Consider the following 21,958-nt stretch of genomic DNA (forward strand, 5'->3'; position numbering starts at 1 on the left):
TTACTAGAGAAATCATTTTACAAAAAATACTTCAATAATAGAGTGATACGGACACCTATTATTTAGTTTGGTATAATTATATATTATAATTAGTTTTATATACAAATAATGATTTTAAATAAACCAATATAATTGAAAAGGTACTTTAAAAACTTTGAATTTTAAATAATAAATTGCACAAATTTTTAATTTTACGGTACACATACGTTATAATATACGTAATAATAGTATAATAATAATTATTTAATTATGTAATAATAAAATATTACTTAAATGTAATTATTAAAATATAAAAAAAAAATTTCAATAACTTTTGTAGAATTATTAGACATTAAATAATTAGACTGTTTTATGACTCATGATCATATAACTTTTGTATTACGCACGGTCCTGAGACGATGTGTCGCGCTCCTTAGTTACGCCGTCGGGCGGCGCCGTTGCTAAGGCGCGAGCGGCGGGAGGGGAGCAATAAGTGTGCGTCGAAAAATCCAGCCGAAATTTGCAAGTAGCTGACAGCACTGATTTAATTCAAACTTGATAATATTGTGTCTTTTAGTACATAGAACATGAATATGAATATAAAATCGTCGCTCTTAAGCAGGTAAAAAGTTATAAAGCGTTAAAGATTGACACTTGTGAGGTTAGGAAATCTGTCACACCGATGGCATAAAAGAACATGCAAACGTGTATGTTTGCATTTGTTTTTTGTATACCTACATTCCTTTTTTAAATAAAAGGATATACCTACATATCCTTTTTTAAATAAAAGAAAGTCTTAACAACAGCTTTTTTACAGAGATAGATAGATAGATAGATAATTTATTGCCTCCCCTTAGGGTTACATCTCCTTACAAGTCCGTAAAATTATTCCTTACCGACTAACTTACTTAGCTTACAGACTAGGACGCCGCAATCTACACTTAGATCTAACCTATCTCTCCTACTGTTTACACACACACGCGCCGCAGTCCTACCTTACCTATCGGGACCTCCGCTTCCGGTGTTCCTTTTGAGTCTTTTTCAATCATCCCCTCTTCCACTCACTCATTCAAATCTTCATCCACCCATTCTCCCCCCCTCTCCACACGCCCATTCCCTTCCCTCCATACTTCTAACCTCCTCAACCATTCTTCTCCCTCCCCATCCTGACCCAGCACAATCCCCCTCATCTCCTGCCATCCCTTCCCATTCCCCCAACTCACACATTCCTCCCACACATGCTCCCACGTTTCATACAAACGTTCACACATCCTGCATCTCTTATGCTCATTCTCCTCCCAGTGTCTGTTTCCCCTCATCCCGTTCCCTAACTGAATCTTGCCACCCTTTTCCACCTACTCTCTCCCCACCCTTTCTTTAAATACCCCGGAATTCCCTCCCCCTTAATCAATTTATACTCCCTATTACCCTTCGTCTTCATTATTCTCTCCCATATTTCCTCCCTCTGCATCTCTCTCTCTCCTTCTTAATCAGACCTTTCATATTACTCCCCACTATACCCCCCCATCCCCTCCCACTCCTCTCATCCCAAAGAATCCTCTTCTTTCCTCCTCCCAATCTGACATACTTTTCTTTCCTCTACTTCTTGTTTTAAATTCCTCCCAATACCTCTTTGCTAGCTCGCTTCCTCTTCCTTCCTCCAACCTTTTTTCAAACCCTATTGCCCTTATTCCCGCCCTTTCCCTTAACTTTCCTCTTTGTATTTCTTCTTTTACCATGTACTCCGGTGTCCCCCAATTTACCCCCATCACCCATTTCAGGAATCTTTCATGTAGTCTTTTCAGTGCTTCCCTCTCCTTCCATCCCCATATTTCTACCCCATAACCTATTACCGGCCATACCAGCATGTCAAATAACCAGCACAGTCTACCCCAGTCCCCCTTAGACCTTCTTTTCCCAATTCCCCATACTTTTCCCATTATTGCTGCTCCTTTCCTTAGCCTTTCCCTCACTTGTGCCCCCTGCTCTCCATTGCCTTGCACTACGTAACCCAAGTAGGAGAATTCTTTTACCTCCTCTATTGCCTTTCCCTTCCATCTCCAATTCACTTTCCTTCCCCCCCCCCTTTCCTGAATTTCATTATCCTTGTCTTGCTCACATTAAGTTCCAATCCTTTTCCATCTAAGTACCTCTCCAACCTAACCAGAATGCTTCTCATGTCATCCTCCTCCTCCGCCAACAGCACCATATCGTCTGCATACGACAAGAGTAAACTTTTTCTTCCCCCAGTTTAACTCCCCCCCAACCACTTTTTCTCATCACTTGCTCCAGGTCCGCCGTTAATAAGTTGAATAAGGTCGGTCTCAGGGGACCCCTGTCTCACCCCCCTTTTCGTCCAGAAACACTCTCCTAGATTTTCTCCTATTCTCACCCGGTTTCTTGTTTCCCTGAGCACCTCTTCACATCTTACCACCAGCCCTTCTCTAACCCCTCTATACCTCATTGCCTTTGCTAATATCCCTCTGTCCACACAATCAAACGCGGCCCTTAGATCCATAAAGAGCGCGACCATTTTTCCTCCCGGCTTGCTGACCTGCCTGTTTATCAAATAGTTTAGCACGTAGACGTTATCTATCGTCCCTAAACCCTTTCGAAACCCCGTTTGGTTCTGTGGAATCAACCCTTTTTCCTCTACCTCTACCTTCAACCTGTTCGCTAGCACCGTCGCATACATTTTATATAGCGACGACGTCAGCGACACTCCTCTGTACTCCTCCACGCTTATCCCCTCCCCCTTTTTCACGATCAGAACGATCACCCCGTCACTCCACTCCTCAATCCATCCTTTGTCCCTCCAGATCCTGTCACATATTCCCCAAACCCATCGCTCCATCTTCTACCCCCCCTCGTATTTCCACACTTCAGCCGGAATCCCATCCGCCCCTGCTGCTTTTTTATCCTTCATTCCCGATAGCACTCTTTTTATCTCCTCACGTGCTAGCTCCTCCTCCTGGTCTCCTCCCCTTCCCCTTTCCGCGCCTCTCCTTACTCTCCCATTTACTCCCCCCAACAAGTCCCTAAAATGTTTATTCTATTCCTCCATTTTAATCCCGTCAATCATTCTTCTTCTCTTCCTAGTCTTACCTACCATTTCCCACACCTGATTTTCCGTTTTTATCTCCCTTAGCTCTTTTTCTCACTTCTCATTCTTCTCCTTCTTTTTCCTCTCAATCAGCTTCCTATACTCTAACCTTTCTTTTTTGTACTCTTGTCTATCCCCCTCTCCTCCTCTCCACCTCCTCAGTGCCCTTCTCACCTTTCTTTTCTTTATCCTACATTCCTCGTCCCACCAGCCTCTTCTAACTATTCCCCCTTATCTAACTATCTCCCTCTTCAAAATTTCCAATACCTGTCCTTTCATTTCCTCCCACACTCTCTCCACCTCCCCCTCGCCTACTGGTAGCTCTCCTAACGCCTCTCTAAAATCTTTTATTCCCTTCTCCGACCATACCTATCTTCTTCTTCCGATACTTCCCCCTCCCCTTTCGAATTGATTCCCCTCATTCCCTCCGATCCACAACACCAAGGGGTGGTGATCGGAATCCACGCAATTTTCTATCACCATTCTATTCACCATTTCCTTGGTCTCCATACTTCCCACCACATAATCTATGACTGATTCCCCCCTTCCCCCAGTAAAAGTCCACTCTCTCCCTGCCTGTTCCTTTCTATATTCCCATTAAAAATTGCCCACCCCACCTCCTCCATCCTTCCTAATACTCTCCCTTCCATGTTCATCTTCTTGTCCTTTGATCTTCTACTCCCCCCCCCCTCCTCCTCCCAATTCTGTTCGTCCACTCCCCCACCATCTTCTCCGGTTCTGGCACTGAAATCTCCACCTATTAAAGTCCTCACTCCGTCTCCCTCTTCTATCCATTCCTTCATACACTCCAACTTTCTTTCCATATCCCCATTGATATATACCCCCACTAATCACCACTTTTCTTTGTTCATTTCCACTATCACTTCCACCATTCCTTCTTCTTTCCCCGCTTCCACTTTTCTCACTTCTATCCCCCTTCTTATACCCCAGAACCATACCCCCTTTTACTCTTTCTTTTTTGTTTTTTCTTTTTGCTACCTGCACTTCCCATCTATATCTCCTTGGAAAGAAATCCCTTGCTCTCATCCACCCCCTTTCATCTAACCACGTCTCGCTCATTATAATTATATCCCATTTCTTAACTTCCTTCCAAAAATCTTCCCTTTTGTTGGCTATCCCTGCTACATTCCAAAATGCTACTTTATAACTTCCTTTCCCTCTCCCTTTTGCTGTCCGCCGTTCCTCTCCCTCCTCACTCTCGTCTCCTACACGCTCTACTCTCCTTTTTCTCCTCCCCCCGTCCCCCTCTCCTCTCCACCTTCCCCCCGCTCGCTTGATCCTTCCACTGTAGCTCTTCTCTCCCCTCCCTTTCTCAATTCTCCCCTCTCCTCAGCCCAGGACCACCATTCCCCTCCAATCCACGCCCCCTTTTGCCCGATTCTTATCCTGTTCCCTTTCCATCCTTTTTCTGAAGCCACTCTCCTCGCCTTTCAATTAATCCTCCTTTCCTCCCACGTTAAATCCTCTTCTATCCATATCTCCTTCCTTTTTAGTCTCCATTTATTTAACATAACCTCCCCCTTACAATCTTCGGTTGCCATCTTCACTATCACCATCTCCCCCCTCTCTCTTCTATCTCCCTCTACTTTCCTAACTTCCTCCACTTTCCTCTCCACTCGTATCCCTAATTCTTTAATTATTCCTTCCACTCTTTCCTTCAAACTTCCTTCCCCTCCTTTCATCCTCTTTACTATCAAACTCCGCCTTCTGTCTCCCCTTTCTTTCATTTCCCATCTTCTCTCTAATTTCTTAACTTTTTCTTTCCACTCCTCTACCTCCCTGCCTCCCCTGAGTCCTCCCCCCTCCCTCTCCAACACTTCCTCACTTCCCCTCTCATCCTTTTTCTTTCCTATCTTTAAACTTTCTATTTCCTTCTCTATCTTCATTATTCTTCTCTTTAAATCCTCTCTCTCTTTATTCCATCTTTCCTCTTTGACCTTAAAATCCTCCTTCATCCTTTCTACTTCCATCCTCATCGCCTCTTTTTGTTTCTCCGCCTTTTTCCTTATCTCCTCTCTCATCCATCCTAAACCCTCTCTTATCTCCCTCCTTATTTCCTGTAACATCTCCTTCATCTCATCCCTCACCCCTCTTTTCTCCGGTGACCTGGTTGTCTTGTGGCTACGCTTAAAAATCTCCGCCACCCCCCCTTCTTCCTGCGACTCTTTTCCTAACATCTCCCTTTTCCTCTTTCCTCTTTCTATCGCGCTCTCTCCTACGCTATCACTTCTCTCCCTGCCGAGATTCATCGTACGCGTGTACTTCACCATCCTGCCCTCTACATTCTCTACCAGCGACACTTTCTCGCTCGTCGCCTCTCTATATTCTTCCACGTTCCACGCTATAGTTACTTTCTTCGCGCGCTCTCTAGTTGCGCTCTCCCCCCTGCCACCTCTCGCACCGGTCGTCTACCTAACCTCACTCCTCCGTCTCTCACTCGCTTATTTTTCCCAGACCTTCTGTCTTTCCCTCCACCTCCCCTCACTCCCACGCACTCCTCTCGCTCTCCCCTCGCTCCTCTCGCCCACACACTCCCTCCTCCTCACTCACTCACTCACCAAACGCACCTTATACTCCTCTAACTAACACTCCGAGCTCTCTCTCCAATTCCGCTGGAAACGGAAGTCCAGCTTTTTTACAGACTTTCAACTTAAAATACAAATTTCGGAATATTCCCGGACTAGTTACGAATTACCTCGGGCTTGGGGCTATTCTTAATTCTTGACATTGGTCGACATTTTTATATGTACTTTAAAGCAAGTACATTTGCATGTTCTATTTATATCGGCATTGTGAATGGGAAGATTCAATCTTTTAAACCGGTTCACGTTTTTTTTTTTTTTTAATTAATATAGGACTCAGGAGACACAAAAGAAGAAAAGGTCTAACGATTTGCCTCGGTCTCCCCTACATATATATGTATACATATGCATGGATGCTTTTGCTATATACATGAACTCTGTGCTATATATGTATTATATAACTCTAGCAACCTCTTCACAAGTAGAAGAATCAGCGGATTCTGTCCTTTCCCTGGGGGTCGACAACCAGACAATCTTTCCAGAGGTACTAACACAGACAGATGAGCAAACGGTCTTCCAGGACCGGGGCAGCGAACCAGGTATGCTCTCTCGCTTAAGCACAGAGAGAACATAACCGACTGCAAAAATCTAATTCTGTAACTTTCACGTAACGCCTGGATACAATGTGGCGTTTGCAGATCCGTTGGAAATGCTCGACGCGAATAAAGAAAATGAGTTGTCACTTGGCAACGAATTATTTGGAGGTCAGCAGTCGGCTGCAAGCGAAGAGGCTTGGGATCCAGTCATATTATCATCAACAAAGGGTGAGATTCACGCAGGCTTAAAAGAAGAGCTGCGTTCAGCTCTATTATCCAAGCACTAACTCAAGGGCAAGTTGACATGTTTAGTCCCGCCTAAGATAAATAGAGAGGTTATATCTGCGCTCTCAAAACGCCAAAGCATACTCAAAAGAGACAATTATCAAGCCAAAGCACAGGAGCAAGTTGGCGCGTGTCTTAATGCACTATGCACGGGTGTCTCAGAATTTTTGAAGACTCGAACTGATTTGTCTGCAAATGAGAAGAAAGCACTAGCCAAGATAGCAAAGGGCATACACCTACTCGCGGATCACCAATATAGACTATCTCTTGCAAGACGAGTTTTCATCAAAGTGTCTAGTCTACATAGGTCCGCAGCGGATCACTCGACTGTGGACGAGTGGCTATTCGGTTCGACCTTTGCGGACAAAGTTAAATCAGCATAAGCTCTGGAGAAAACAGGACAAGAGTTATCAAGGTCCATCTAGACTCCAGCGGCTTTGCCTAAAGTAATTCATCAACCGATCAAACGGCAACCGGCGCAACATTTGTTGGCTCAGCATTCGGGAAACTACAGAGTCCCTACTCAACGATTCCAAGCCAAGGCTCATCAGACAGGGACCATACACAAGACGAGCCGCCATTTGCACCGCCGCTCTCAATCCCGCTCTCGAGCACGCTGTTAGACAAAGTAAGAACCGCGGAAAGGTTATCATTTTTTCTTTCCAGATGGATAGAAATAACGCAGAATTTGGAGGTATTGCAGGCGATTAAAGGATATCGCATTCCATTTTCTTCTCTCCCTCCACCTCGTGCCGTTCTATCAGAGCCAGTATTTCCGCAATCGATAGCAATTGCATGCGATAACAAAATAACACGATTGCTCGCTAAGGGGGAAATTGTTCCTACGAACTCCTTGCCAGAATAATTCTTGTCCTTCTTCTTTCTAATTCAGAAAACGTCAGGGGGAATGCGTTTTATTTTAAATCTCAAAGATATTAACAATTTCTTACATTCGCAGCACTTCCAAATGGAAGATTGGCGCATGGTCGCCCAATTAATGACTCAAAATTGGGCCATTCATGGATGGCGATATTGGACTTGGAAGATGCGTTTCTTACGGTTCCGGTAGCGCAAAAATATCGTCGATATCTTAGATTTCAATGGCGCCAGAGGACTTATAAATTTGCTGCTTACCATTTGGTCTAAGTACAGCGTGTATTTTTACCGCGTATATTTTTACAAAAATATTACGACCAGTTTTGGCACTGCTAAGAAGCAAAGGTCAATGTTTTTTAGCATATCTCGATGACTTCCTTCTCCTCGGAACTTCGAGAAAAGAATGCCGACGAAACCTTTCACTAACCTGGCATCTACTATCGTTACTGGGTTTCCAGATTAATTGCAGAAAGTCGCAACTAGAACCTATTCAGAATTGTAGGTTCTTGGGTTTCGTCTTCAACTCGAGACAACAATCAATAGCAATTCCCCTAGAGAGACATAATAATTTTCTTAAAATGATATCTTATTATTCGAAACAGTCGAAAAGCAGAATTCGAGACTTCGCTAGTATGATAGGATTTTTGATTTTTATATGCCTCGATTTTTATATTTTTATAGTTTAATACGGAATCTTATACACCAAAAACTTTGAGAGAGAGAAATTCATAACTCTTTTGAGAGCCCAGGAAAATTATAACGCTAAAGTGATCATTCCACGAAGTTTAGCTCAAGATTTTCAGTGGTGGATTGCAATCTTTTCAGACTCAAACCAGCATAATATAATTCGATCAGGAATACCAACGCGAGAAATCTTCTCAGACGCCTTCCTATCAGGCTGGGGCGCATTTTGCGGTCCATATCGTACACACAAGTGGTGGTCAGAATCTGAAAGGTCTAACTATATTAATTATTTAGAGCTCAGAGCCGTTTACTACGCTTTACTCTGCTTTGCAACCGATCTTCAGGATTGCAAAATTTTTCTCCGAATTGATAACACCACGGCAATTTCCTATATCAATCGATTTGGCTTGGTTCAATATCCTCACTTATCCGAGCTGGCTAGACAAATTTGGCAATGGTGCAAATGTCGTAACATTTTTATTTTTGCATCTTATATAGCATCAGTGGACAACACAATAGCAGATCAAAAGTCTAGAGCCATCAGTAAGGATACCGAATGGTCATTATCGCAAGAAGTTTTTTCATAGATAACGACTGAGCTGGGTCCATTTGAAATAGATTTGTTTGCATCCTTAATTAATGCAAAGTGCCCGAATTATGTGTCCTGGTTCCCAGATCTAGGCGCAGTAGCAGTAGATGCCTTTACTATTTCGTGAGCGGGACAAAAATTTTTTGCTTTCTCCCCTTTTATCCTTATTTCCCGCGTTCTCAGGAAAATTATTAAGGAAAAAGCTCAGGGAGTAGTTGTAATTTTCTGTTGGCCATTCCAAGCCTTTTCTCTTGTTTATTGATAGGGGATCTCATTATCTTCTTGCCCTCTAAGAAACTGCTTTCGTCTCTTTTCAAGAATCGTCACCCGGCATGGAAATCGCTGTTCCTAGCGGCAGGTAAATTATTAGGTTAATTTTAGTTAACCGCAAAGTACCATCGGGCGCAATGGAAGTACCGATGGCGTCAATCACATCTTCGACGACTAAGCAATATTCTAAGCCGCTACGAGACTGGTGGGTTTTTTTTTAAGCCTCGAAGTTTCCCATATTCAAGCCAAGTGCAGCACAGTTCTTAAAATTCCTAGAATGGAAGAGGGTAAATTCTTACTCATTAATTAATTACATTCGCTCGGCAGTTTCCCTGGTGACGGAAAACGAAATTAGCTCACACTCGCTTATCAGGAGATTTTTGCAAGGGAGCAGGGATGCTCAAACCTTTGCGCTCGCGCTACGATTATATTTGGGACCCTGCTCCGGTTATTGCCAGTCTAGCAGCCCTTTATTCACACGACAAGCTTCCGCTGAAAACGGTATCGAAGAAACTAATTCTTCTGTTAGCGTTAGGTACTGGGCAACGTGTGCAAACTTTAGCATCTTTGCGCCTGTCCCAAATTTCTCTCACGGATAAGTTAGTCATCCGATTTCCGGATCGGACTGAGACCTCAGCGCCGGGACGTTCCCAACCTTTCTTCTTGTTCTCTCCATTTGAGGGCAATGAAAATATATGCATCTATAGCAGAGTAAAACACTATTTGCAAGTAACAGAGGGACTACGAGATCCATCCTGCGATGCATTCTTTCTTTCAATCGCATTGTCACACAAATCAGTAGGCTACCAGACAATAAGTCGGTGGATAAGATCAGGTCTTACAGAAAGTGGGATAGATACAAATCTTTTCTCCTCACATAGCACGCGTCACGCGGCGACATTGCTAGCGGAACATAGAGGAGTACCTCTCGATTTAATAAAGAAAGCAGCGGGTTGGTCGGGCTCATCCCGCACATTTGCTCGCTTTTACAACCGGCCTATAATGCACCCGGAAGAATTTAGTAATGCTATTTTGCGATCTTAAGAGCATTACATTAGTATTATTAGCTCAGTTCTGCATTTTTCATATTTAGTCTTATATTTTGGAAAATGTTCTTTTGTATGTCTTCATAATAAAACAAACATCTAAAAAAAATCACCGATTTCTAAACATCTACATATTTAATCCGGACGAGATGAACAGGGCATAATTGTAAAATTAAACACTCTTACCAAGTAAAGTTTGATTTGAATTATGCCTGTTGAGGTTGACTTTGTTTGAGAAAAACGTGTGAGCATTGCGATAAACGACAAAATGAGCGACAATAAACGTCGAAAAGACGATTACGAACGTCTAACAAATGACTTTGAACGATTCTTAAATATCGGACGGTTCAAGAACGGTTGTCAGACAATTATCGATCGGCTCAGGATTACTTTGAAAAGACACAAGAATGAGTGAAGGATGGTTATCGAATGGCTGTAGATCAAGTCAAGAATGAGTATGAAAAATTATCTAATCGACAGAAACCGGAAGACAAACAATGGTTATTGAAGGAAGGCAGAAAATACTGATAAAAAAAAAAAAAAAAACGTTTTGACAATTAATATTTTTTTTTTAAACAAAGTAGAGGAACTTTGCAATTCCGGCATTATAAATTACATTGCGTAATCGCTAAACGAGTCAGTCGTAATGCAATTCGTTTACGTGCCGAAATATGAGTTCTTTGAAGAAAACAATAAGCTCCGAGAAACGACGAATCGTCGAAGAATTACACGCGCAAGCTAGACGCAATTTTCCTAGAAGACGTGTTATAATCAAAGGATTTGACGATCTGTGGCAAGTTGATATCGTCGAGATGCGTCCCTATTCAAAGTATAATAGAAGAATACCATAATTACATACTTATCGTCATCGATGCGTTGAGTAAATACGCTTGGGCAGTACCGCTCAAGAGCAAGGCCAGGCACGAGACGGCTGACGCAATCGCCAAGATAATTCGAGAGAGCGGAAGATGTCCAAAAAATTTGCAAACAAATATGGGAAAGGAATTTTACAACGCCGATGTGCAAAAAGTCTTGAAAAAGCACGACATTAATCATTATTCTACATATTTGGTTTTAAAAGCATCGATGATAGAGAGATGGAATCGCACACTTAAGAACAATATGTGGCGTATGTTTACACTTAACGGGTCGTACAAGTGGGTCGACGAGCTGCCGCGTCTGGTGTCGGATTACAACAAGCGTCATCACCGCACCATCGGCATGCGACCAGTCGACGTTAATTCGGAAGTAGCTGAAAAACTCCTGGGCACTGTATATTCTCACATAAAAATCATGGGGCCGGCGAAATTCAAAGTAAACGATTCGGTACACGTGAGCAAGCACAAAACGACGTTCTCTAAGGGGTACACCCCCAATTGGACCACCGAGGTGTTTAAGATCGTTAAAGTACAGCGCACTAATCCCGTAACTGATCTCCTGGAAGTTTATCGCGGTAAACAAATAGCGGGTGCCTTTTATGAGTACGAGTTGCATCGCACGACTCATCTAAATGTATACCTGGTAGAGAAGATAATAAAGAAGAAAAGAAACAAGGTTTACGTCAAGTGGCTGGGATTCGATGATTTGCACAACTCATGGATAAATGAGAAAGATGTTATTTGATTTATTTCAATTAAACATATACGAGGTGTGTTCAAAAAGTATCGCGAATTTTGTGTTTTTTCAAAAATTATTTATTTATTCATGAATATCTATTTTGTCCCCTTCAAAGTAATCCCCATGAGATATTATACACTTGTGCCAACGGTTTTTCCAATCTTCGAAGCACTTCAAAAAATCATTTTTTTTTTATCTTGTTCAGCTCCTCCTTCGATGCCGTCTTTATCTCGTCAAGCGTAGCGTAACGTCGTCCTTTCATGGGCCTCTTCAGTTTAGGGAACAAGAAAAAGTCACAGGGGGCCAGATCTGGGGAATACGGTGGCTGCGGCATCATTAGTGTGTTGTTTTTGGCCAAAAAGTCGCGCACAAGCAACGATGTGTGAGCAGGGGCGTTATCGTGGTGCAAAAGCCAATTTTTGTTCTTCCACAAATCCGGGCGTTTCTGGCGGATTGCTTCGCGCAAATTGCGCATAACTTGCAGGTAATATTCCTTATTGACCGTTCTACCCTGTGGCAAGAACTCATAATGCACCACGCCCCTGCAATCGAAGAAAACTGTCAGCAAAACTTTCACATTCGACCGAACTTGGCGCGCTTTTTTCGGTCTTGGTTCGTGCGGCAGCTTCCATTGAGATGATTGAGCTTTGGTTTCCACGTCATAACCATAAACCCACGATTCGTCACCAGTTATGACCCTCTGGAGCAAATTTGGGTCGTCGCGGACAGAGTCCAACATCTCATTAGCAATGTTCATGCGATGCTGTTTTTGGTCGCAATTGAGCAATTTTGGTACGAATTTCGCGGCGACCCGTCTCATGCCCAAATCATTGATAAAAATCGAATGGCACGAGCCAATCGATATGTTTAGGTCCTCAGCAACTTCTCTAACGGTGATTCGACGATTGGCCAATACCATTTTCTCCACTTCATTAATTTTTTCGTCTGTTGTTGAAGTGCTCGGGCGTCCGGCACTCTCTTCGTCGTTCACATCTTCTCGGCCTTCTGAGAACATTTTGTACCACCGATAAACGTTGCTTCGGTCCAAGGTAGCTTCTCCGTATGCCACAGTCAACATTCGGAATGCATCCGCGCACTTAATTTCGTTTTACACACAAAATTTGATACAGGTTCTTTGATCCATTTTTTTGAATAGGTAAAAATCGAAGACGATCCAAAACACGTGCAAGCAAAGCAGCTGTCAACAATTAAGTGAACATTCAAAATGGCCGAGCTTGTCGGCATAAGTGAGAGACATGAGTACCAACATAACACCACAAAAAGATCGAAATTCGAATTACGTAACCCGCGAAAATTCAAAATTCGCGATACTTTTTGAACACACCTCGTACATATTTTATACCATATAAGCGTTTACAAAAATATATAAAATAAATACAAACAATTTTTTGGTCTTTATTCTTCTTTTATCCTTATTAATACAAAATGTCATAAAAAATTTTTATTAAAAAAACGTATATCTAAAATTTGAAAAAAATATCAAAATATCTTATTCATAAAACGTCAAATACATATTAAGCTTGTAACATATATGAAACAATACATGAGATGTATAAAAAAGAAGCATACAGAATATAAAACGTATACAAAGTATAAAGTATGAATAACGTACTTATATAAAATATTACTTGCATATTAAACGTGTAAGAAATATAAAAAAAATGTAATACAAATAAAACATTAAAATGCACAATATTTATAAAAAATGTGAGAACATCTTGTGCAATATATTATAACTGTATTTGCCAATGTCCCCATGGTAATGTATTTGTTAATGATGATGGAACAAGATACTTTTTATCATCATATGGCGAGAGCGCCACTTTGGATTCTGAAATCGTAAACACTTGATGTAGCTTTGAACGTATACATGATTGTCTACGAGTTAATTCTATTTCATCGTTCAAACATTGCATATAATCTTCAAAAGTAATATTTCGCACTACTACATTGTTTTTCACACATTTCGCTTTTTTGGTATCCTTTTTACCATCTACTTTGATCGAGTACATCTTTGCTCTAAGCCCTACGAATTTGGTCATGATCACACTGTTGTTTTCATCTTTTATTAGACCGAGGACTTTTTTATTCGCGAGAGGAATACTGTACGGGTTGTCCGCAGGATAATTGCTCGTGTCATATTTTGCTATATCACGTTTCATTGTTGAATAAATATCCTTGCACTCGAGGAAATAAACAAGATTATCAGTATCTGAATATAACAATTTACACTTCTCTTTATATAACGGAAACATATATTCGTGATAAAATTCGTACAAGCAGATTTTTGATATGTCAAGTATGCACATACCCACAAAAATCGGCTTGTTAAACTTTACCTCAAGTTTATGCAGTTTGACGGCAACTAAGTTTTCCGCAAAGACGCTGCGGCTGTGAAAATTTGGCTTAGCGATCATTGCCTCCGCACCGTAACGTCCTTCCCATTTCGTCAATAATTTTACGTCTACGTGATTACATACGTTTTCCATAGTTTTTCCAAATACGTCGTTGTTCATCAATTTATACAAATTCTTTTCGAAATCATTTTTTGCGCTCATTTTAAATTTTGTGTTCAATTCTATATAATCGCAAAGCCATGGAGATTGAGCAAACTGTAATACGCGATGAATTTTTGTTACGCGAAGCGTAACCCATTGCGTGTGTATTGTTGCAAATAACGGTAATGTATCACATATCGCTTTTTATCGTACAACGTCGCGAGAAGTTTTTTCTGCCGTGATCCTGGCGGCTTATCGTGTGTAGGACAGAAAGGTAAGTCAGTGTCGGTCGTGCAGACATTGTGGATTTGTGAGATTGACTTCTAGCACATACCCAGTGGGCGAATCCGAAGCGATCGCGTTCACGTCAAAATTGTCAACGTTTTCAATCCATTGAAACTCACCGTATGGTAATGGTTGACACATCGCAAAACCGCACATATTGTTTATGTCAAAATACATTAAATAAGACGATGGTTTCGACGGATCGTAAGAACGCATGTACTTATTATTGGCTTTAGCATATCTACCGGAGCATTAACTTAAACCACCGCGTATACCGCGTTCTATAAATAAGATCATGTCTATATCGGTGAGCAATTCGAATTTTACGCGTGTTAGTTTCAACATTGCATCCCAAGTGTAGCCTGGCAATGTGTAATAATGCGTGGAATCGAGACCATAACTATTAATGCTACTTTCGCGGAAGTTTTGAAAAATATCAGCCAATAATAAGACATCGATCTTGAGTTATAGATCGCTTTATTTGTCCAGGGTTTTGATTGAGAACCGCTGCCAAACTTTCTGGGCATGAGCATAATCTGTCTGTGATACTGTCTGTTTGATAAGAGAACTATAAAATGATTCACGCGGTGGCAGTTGCGTTTCATACAGTTTGTCAACATTATCCATGTATTCGTATGGAAAGACACCTTTGCGTGTCAACAATTTAAAGTCTTTGTTTGATAACGAGGAAAATTCCGAATTAGAAATTTTTAATTTATGAAGACTTAAAAACGATGCCAATTTGTCAAGACTTGAACTTAAAAACTTGTACAAATCGATAAACCGTAGCCGTATACAATTTCGTGCATTTTGGAAAATTATGTCTTTATCACATGTATTTTCGTATTTGGTAAAAAATATATATTTTTCTTTATTTATCGGTAGTAAATCAATTTTGCCTTCAAACGTGGTGGCAAATTCTATTATGATGAAATGTGCATCGTAACCAGATAAATTATGAAATACGATCGGAATAACGTACGAATTTTTGTAATTTAAATTACAATTTGGATGAGCTGGACCACGGAAAGACCCTGTCAAATGTCAATAATTGCGTACACGCACACTATTTGGTGCGAACGGTTTTTCACAAATATGACAATTCCTCACGTTACTGTATACCTCTTGCTGCTCTTTAGTTAATGATTCCATAGGAACATTGGCGGATATTCTGGTTTTCACTCTATGCGCCAGGTTTTCGAGTTCTTTCGCGAACAACACAACGCAATCGTTATCGCGACAAAAGTGATACTCTGACAACGCGTCGTCGTATGAGCACTTAACATAATACGCTGTACTGAATACCTCGTGATGCTGATACGAGAAATTTGAAGTGTTTTCTGTTCCTGACTCAATCTTCCGCAGTATGCACTCCAAATCTGAATAAACAACAAAGGGTACACGCTCCTTGTTGTTGTAATTATCGAATTCAAGCCACTTGTTATCCTTGCTCGGTAGTAGAACGGCGCAGTCGTTTAATTGCTGACAATCGACTTTCTGTGACTGCAACTTTTCTTCTGAGCTGAAGTAATGTAGACAACTATAAAAGAATAGAAGACGATTTTTAAAATTAAAACAATTTTTATAAGTAAAAAATATTTTTTTGATATATTTTATTATTCTTACCGATCACAAATGTACTTTCTTCTTTTACTATTGTTCAGCTGTGAACTGATTAGTTGTGACAGGTTGTTTATACATGCGAAGTGGCCGAGGCTGTTATCTTCCAAGTACAGTAGATTGACGTGCTTCTCCTTCTTATCCTTGGTGAGCCTAATCGGGAATACGCGTGATTTTTTTTCTTTTCTATCAAATTCGGTACCGTACACGTTTACCGACACGTCGTTAAAACATTCAAATTTTCTAATCTCTTTTATATTCATTGGAAATGTTATGTCACCAAAATTCAAGACTTCCGCGTAATGTGGATATGACAACTCGCGGGCTGCATTTTTTTTGGCGGAATACAGGGCGGCCACTACCGACCACGCAAAACACGCATTGTTTTGAGATTGCACATTAATCACGGCACGTTTATTTTTTATTTCCCGCGGCAATTTGATGCAACATCCCGCGTGTATGAGATTATGCTTATTAATGTTTACCGTTAAATTCAGTATTCGCGTAAGAGTCCAACTGCTATCGCGTTCTTGAAACTCATCGAGCATCGTCAACGTGACATCGATGACACTCTGCTCGTACCACTCGCGCCAATTTGATAAACGATAAAGTTCATTGTTCTTTGTAGCGATATTTTTAATATTACGTTCATCATGATTGTTAACATATTCACCATTGAATACGGTATTCACTTTTACACTATCATGTTTCGCGATAGCGTCTTGCACTTGTTTGATCACCAAATCACTGGCGTCCTCCCAAAAATGTTGCGGCTTGATATAATCAATGTTAATAACAAGCGCCAGTCACAATGCGATTCTTGAACGCGGCCTCGATTTCACGCCACACAAGTAATTTTTTGTCACCGGCGCTAGTACTTGTATAATTGCCACTAACGGACACGAAACGTCTTTCTAACTGCGCTTTTTCACCTTTGAGTCGCGCAATTCTTGACACAAATAATTGTTTTTTTCCCATGGCGAGTCAAGGACTTTTGGCACTACAATGTTCTTTGAGCTGCGCGAGGCACTCCTCTCATCGTTGCAACCACTCGAAACATTCAGCTAAATTTGCAATCTGCAAGCATTGCTCGAGCAATTCGCGTTCTACTCGCTAATTATTTTCTATTTTTTCAGTTTTTAGTACATATCACATGCTTTCTCGGAGCATTTGCACGTATTTCGTTTACACGATTTGCAAATTTGCTGTGCGCTTAAAACGTTACAGTGTCCGTTTATATATTTTAATTCACAAAAAGCAGGAGGTACAGCGTCTTTCCACCAAGAATCATCCTGCTCTTTATTTCTCTTTTCAACCCACCGATTAAATAAAACTCGTTGTCTGCAATATAATCAACCATTTTTTAGGGACCAACTATTGAGACTGATTTGGTGTCCACATCGAGACTGATCGTATATTCGTGTAACTTATAACTGAAACATGAGTTTTGTTTAATCGATCAAAATATTAACGCTTTTCTCTTGCATCATCTAAATATTGTTTCAACGTGCAGCAGCCGAATTATCGGCGCTTATCTTTACTAAGAAAGATACTTTGTAAGATTAGACATGCCACTGAGCGACAATCGCGTACGAAAGAGAGCTCACGTTAACAAGTCAAAATATTATTTACACGTGTTATTAGAAGCCGGACTATCAGCGCTTCTCTTTACTAAAAAAGATATCTTGCAAGATTAGACACGCCACTGGGCGACAACCGCGCACGAAAGAGAGCTCACGTAAACAAATCTAAATATTATTTCAACGTGTTATTAGCACAACCGAAAGAGCTGTTCGGCGCTATTCTCTCTCTCTCTCTCTCTCTCTCTCTCTCTCTCTCTCTCTTTGCGTGCGTAAGTACTGCTCAAACGCTTACTTGTTCGCTCTGCTTTCTTGCACTTTTTCTGCCGTTTTTTATCGTCTGAGGCCTTTGTTTTCAGACTCTATTGTTAAAGGCTTTTTATTCGCTTGACGCCGCTTCTTATGGTGAGTGTCTCTTCCTGTTTTCATGGTGTTTTCCATGATTTTCTGGCTCTCGCAATCATTGATGTTATGGGACTTTCTGTCTAATCATCTGCTTTGGCGCATGCGCTGTCTTGCTTGCGCGGTCTGAGCGTTCGCCAACTCTACTGCCGGTGTACTGGGACCTGCGCGCGTTCCTAAATCTACTGGCTGTGTGGTCGCGCGCGCGTCGTGGATCGGCCTTGCAGTCCTCTCCAGCCAATCAAGATGCCTCTTAGCTGTCGGATCTGCAAGAGTTCATGTCGGCCCCCGCTGCTGTGCAGTGTGAGCAAGATGCAAAGCACGCTTTCCATTTGGAGTGTTTGGAGCTTCCTTCCTGCTCTGCTGCTTCTCCTGATGACGTTTTTTGCCCATTATGTAGAGAGCACTGTCGTTTCGGACAGATCGCCTCCATCGCATCCAGCACTTCGACTGATATCGATCCTCCCGAACCTGCATCCGGCTCAACAAATGCCATTCTTTCCTCTCTTCTTTCCAAGATGTCGAGCATCGAGTCTTAGTTGCAGGATCTCTCCACTATTGAAGCACAACTCATCGACCTCTCCACAATTAAGCCTCAGCTGTCTGCTCTTGATGCGCGGCTCACTGCCACTTCGGACATGCTTACAGCTTCGATTCAAGACCTCAGGGCGCAGCAGACCGCGATCGATGGATGGATGTCCTTGAGGCGCGTGGTCCGCCCGCTGAATCGCGCGGGCTGTCAGCGATTGAAAATAGGCTGGAGGCTCTCGAGCGCGCTAAGCTGTGCTCGGAACTGATCATCTTCTAGGAAACCGCCTTCGGAAAATCTGCGTAAGACGGTCTCTAGAATCTCTGCCGCGATTGGAGTGGAGGAGGCTTCCGGACATATTACCTCCTGTTTTCGTATACCTGTCACTGGCGGCCGGCTTCGTCCCGTCATCGTTAAACTGGCCACGTGTGATGCCCGCAACCGGTGGATCAGCGAGAGGAGAACCAAGGGGAGGCTGAACGGATCCGACGTCCCCGGTCTTCTCCCCGGCGTTATTGACATCAACGAGCGTCTCTCCGCTCGCTCCCGTGAGATCCTCGGCGAGGCGAGACGAGCGGTCGGAGAGGGACGTCTTCATCGCGCTTGGGTGAGAAATGTGCTCATCTACGTAAGGTGTAATCTTGACACTCCTCCTATTCGCTTTCGGGACCGTGAATATTTACGGGCGTTGATTGCTGGCACATCGCTCCCGGTTGCGCCGAGGGGCAGGGAGGTGACCGCGGGCCCTTTGACTCGCGAGGTTGCCCCCCCTGCCGCACCCGCAAGTGATGTCAATCAGCCGCACCCTTCTATGCCGCACAATCGCTCAACTCTTACTCCTACGGCTCCTGCGCTCCCTCTCCCTTTTCTGAGTGCTCAATCTGTTGCAAATCAGGTTTTCTCAGCTCTTGTTCCTCAGCCCGGTAATAAGTGACTCCGTGGCCATCAGACGACTCACTTGCCACCCGGGGGTCTGTTTCTTTGCCACGTGAACTGTCAATCGCTCCTCCCCTATTTTGCGGAATTTTCCGATTTCTTCTACCGCGGCTCATTCAACATAATTGTTATGTCGGAGACATGGTTAAAACCCCATGTCCCTGCTAGCTTTGTTCACCTCTCCTACTATCAACTTGTTAGACTTGACCGCGGTGGGAGAGGTGGGTGGGGGGGAGGGGTCGGCCTCTACGTGCGTGACGGTATCGGTGCCACAATCCTAGCGTCTTCACCAGGGCTCTATTGCAAGCAACCGGAGTATCTTCAGCTTCGTATCTCTCCGCAGAACTGCCGACTTTTCCTCCTTGCTGTCGTGTATTGTCCTCCCAAACTTGACCACTTCTCCCTGTTTCAGACCGACTTCGAGGGATTTCTGCCATTCTTTCAGGAAGCCGTCGTAATCGGCGACTTCAATATCGATCTAAATCGTCCTTCCCACGACTCGAATTCCTTGCTGGACTTCTGTACTTGCAATCATCTTTCTGTAATTATTTTCGGCAACACTCACCACACCTCATCATCTCACACCCGAATTGACCATTGCATCGTCAGCGATCTTTCCCTCGTCACATCCTACGCTCAGCTTTCTGTCTTTTTTTTCTCCAATTACGATTTCATCCAAGTCTCACTCGATTTCCTCATCCATTGTCTTCCACCTCGCGTCGTCAGCATTCGCGACTACTCCGGTTTTGATCCTCAAAATTTCTGCAATTTCCTACTATCTTTTGACTGGCGCACTATCCTCTACCTACCTCACATAAACGATATGATCTCCTTGCTGCATCTATTCATCACTACCGCCCGTGACACTATGATCCCGCTTATGACATTCACTGCGAGGAGACCACCCGCCCCCTGGATCAATGATTCTATTTGCCTGCTTTTGCGAAAGCGAGATGCTGTCAGGAGAGCCTACTTACGCGCTACATCTTCCGCGCGGCGGGAGGTTTTTCGGTCGCTGCGGAATCGAGCTAAATCCGAGCTGCATGCAGCTAAGAACAAATACCTCAAACAACGGCTCGGGGAAAAGTACCGCGCGCATCTGGTCCGTATTGCGCGCTCTAGGTCTTGCTAAATCCAAAGCATAGTAACCACAGCATAACCTTTCTTTGGACGATCTCAACACTTTTTTCTCTTCCGCTCATCTCATATCTTGCGCCTCTTTCGGCCCTTCGCACGATTTCTTCCTCCCCCCACCCACCTAATCCTTATCCCGCCCCCTCTTCCTTTTTTCTTGTCTCTATCCGATCCCTCTACCTTCTACTTTCTCCACATCACACCGGACGCCCTGTCACGCGCTTTACGCAACAGCTCCTCCAACTCTACCGGACCTGACGAACTCAGCCGACGCCTTATCCTTCACAGCCTTCCTGTCACCTTCCCTACACTCCTTGATATACTCAACTTTTTCTTTACTACCTCCACCTTTCCCTCTTCTTGGAAACTTTTCCACATAATCTCGCTTCCCAAAACTAAACATCCCTCTGAACCTTTCCATTTTCGCTCAATTTCCTTGCTCTGTTTCCTATCAAAAGTGTTTGAACGCGTGGTATTTGAGCAGCTTTTTTCCCATCTGCAGCGGTCTGATCTCCTCGATCCTCTTCAAACCGGCTTTTGAAGTGGGAACAGTACACAGACTACTTCACTCAAGCTGATGGACGACGTTAGACTGGCCGTCGATCAGTGAAAGGTCACCTTGCTGGTCTTATTTGACTTTACAAAGGCCTTCGACTCTGTCTCCCACCGTCTCCTACTGCAAAAGCTGAAATCCTTCCGCCTATCCTCCTTTGCCCGTCAATGGGTAGAATCGTACCTCACGGGTCACCATCAGAGAATGAAAGGTCCTGATGGTTCTCTTATGGATACCAGTCAGCGCAGGAGTTTCTTAGGGATCGGTACTTGGTCCTCTCTTATTTTCTCTCTTCATCGACGACCTCAGACACTCGCTCAGGTACTGTAAACACATCCTCTATGTCGACAACCTCCAAATCTATATCCATTTCCCACTCTCTGACCTTGATGCTGCCCTGAGGCTAGTCAGAGATGACATTGCCAATATAGAGTCTTGGGCCTCCAACAATCTCTTAACACTCAACAGCAGCAGAACGAAAGCGATGCTCTTAGGGAGCGCGAGGTTCGTCAATAGCTTCCTTCCATCCCGCATTCAACTGCATCTCAATGGAGTCCAGATTGAGGTCACAAGCAAGGCTATCAATCTCAGAATTTCTTTTAACAACACCCTCAACTGGGCTGAGCAGGTACAAAGCATTTTGAACCGCGTAAACGGCATTCTGTGGCGATTAAAATTTTTTAATAATGGCCTCACCCTACGTTTTTGCGTGCGGCTTGTATCCGCACTCATTTTTCCTGTTTTTGACTATTGTGCGGCCCTTTTCACTGATCTCACCAGGCAACAACAAGTATAAATCAGGCGACTAATGA

General features: G+C 42.9%; 2 protein-coding genes across 2 annotated transcripts in view; both read right to left on the reverse strand.

Moving 5' to 3' along the window:
- The window catches only part of LOC113004950, a 418,572-nt gene that overhangs the window by 100,069 nt on the left and 296,545 nt on the right, over window positions 1-21,958 (reverse strand). The gene's annotated exons all lie outside the window — the stretch shown is intronic.
- On the reverse strand, window positions 4,534-5,373 carry LOC113005489 (uncharacterized protein PF11_0207-like). The gene has a single exon (XM_026141118.2). The coding sequence runs from the start codon at window positions 5,371-5,373 to the stop codon at window positions 4,534-4,536; it is 840 nt and encodes a 279-aa protein (XP_025996903.2).

This window comes from Solenopsis invicta, chromosome 2 (genome assembly GCF_016802725.1).
Source record: "Solenopsis invicta isolate M01_SB chromosome 2, UNIL_Sinv_3.0, whole genome shotgun sequence".
Classification (NCBI taxonomy): Eukaryota; Metazoa; Arthropoda; class Insecta; order Hymenoptera; family Formicidae; genus Solenopsis; species Solenopsis invicta.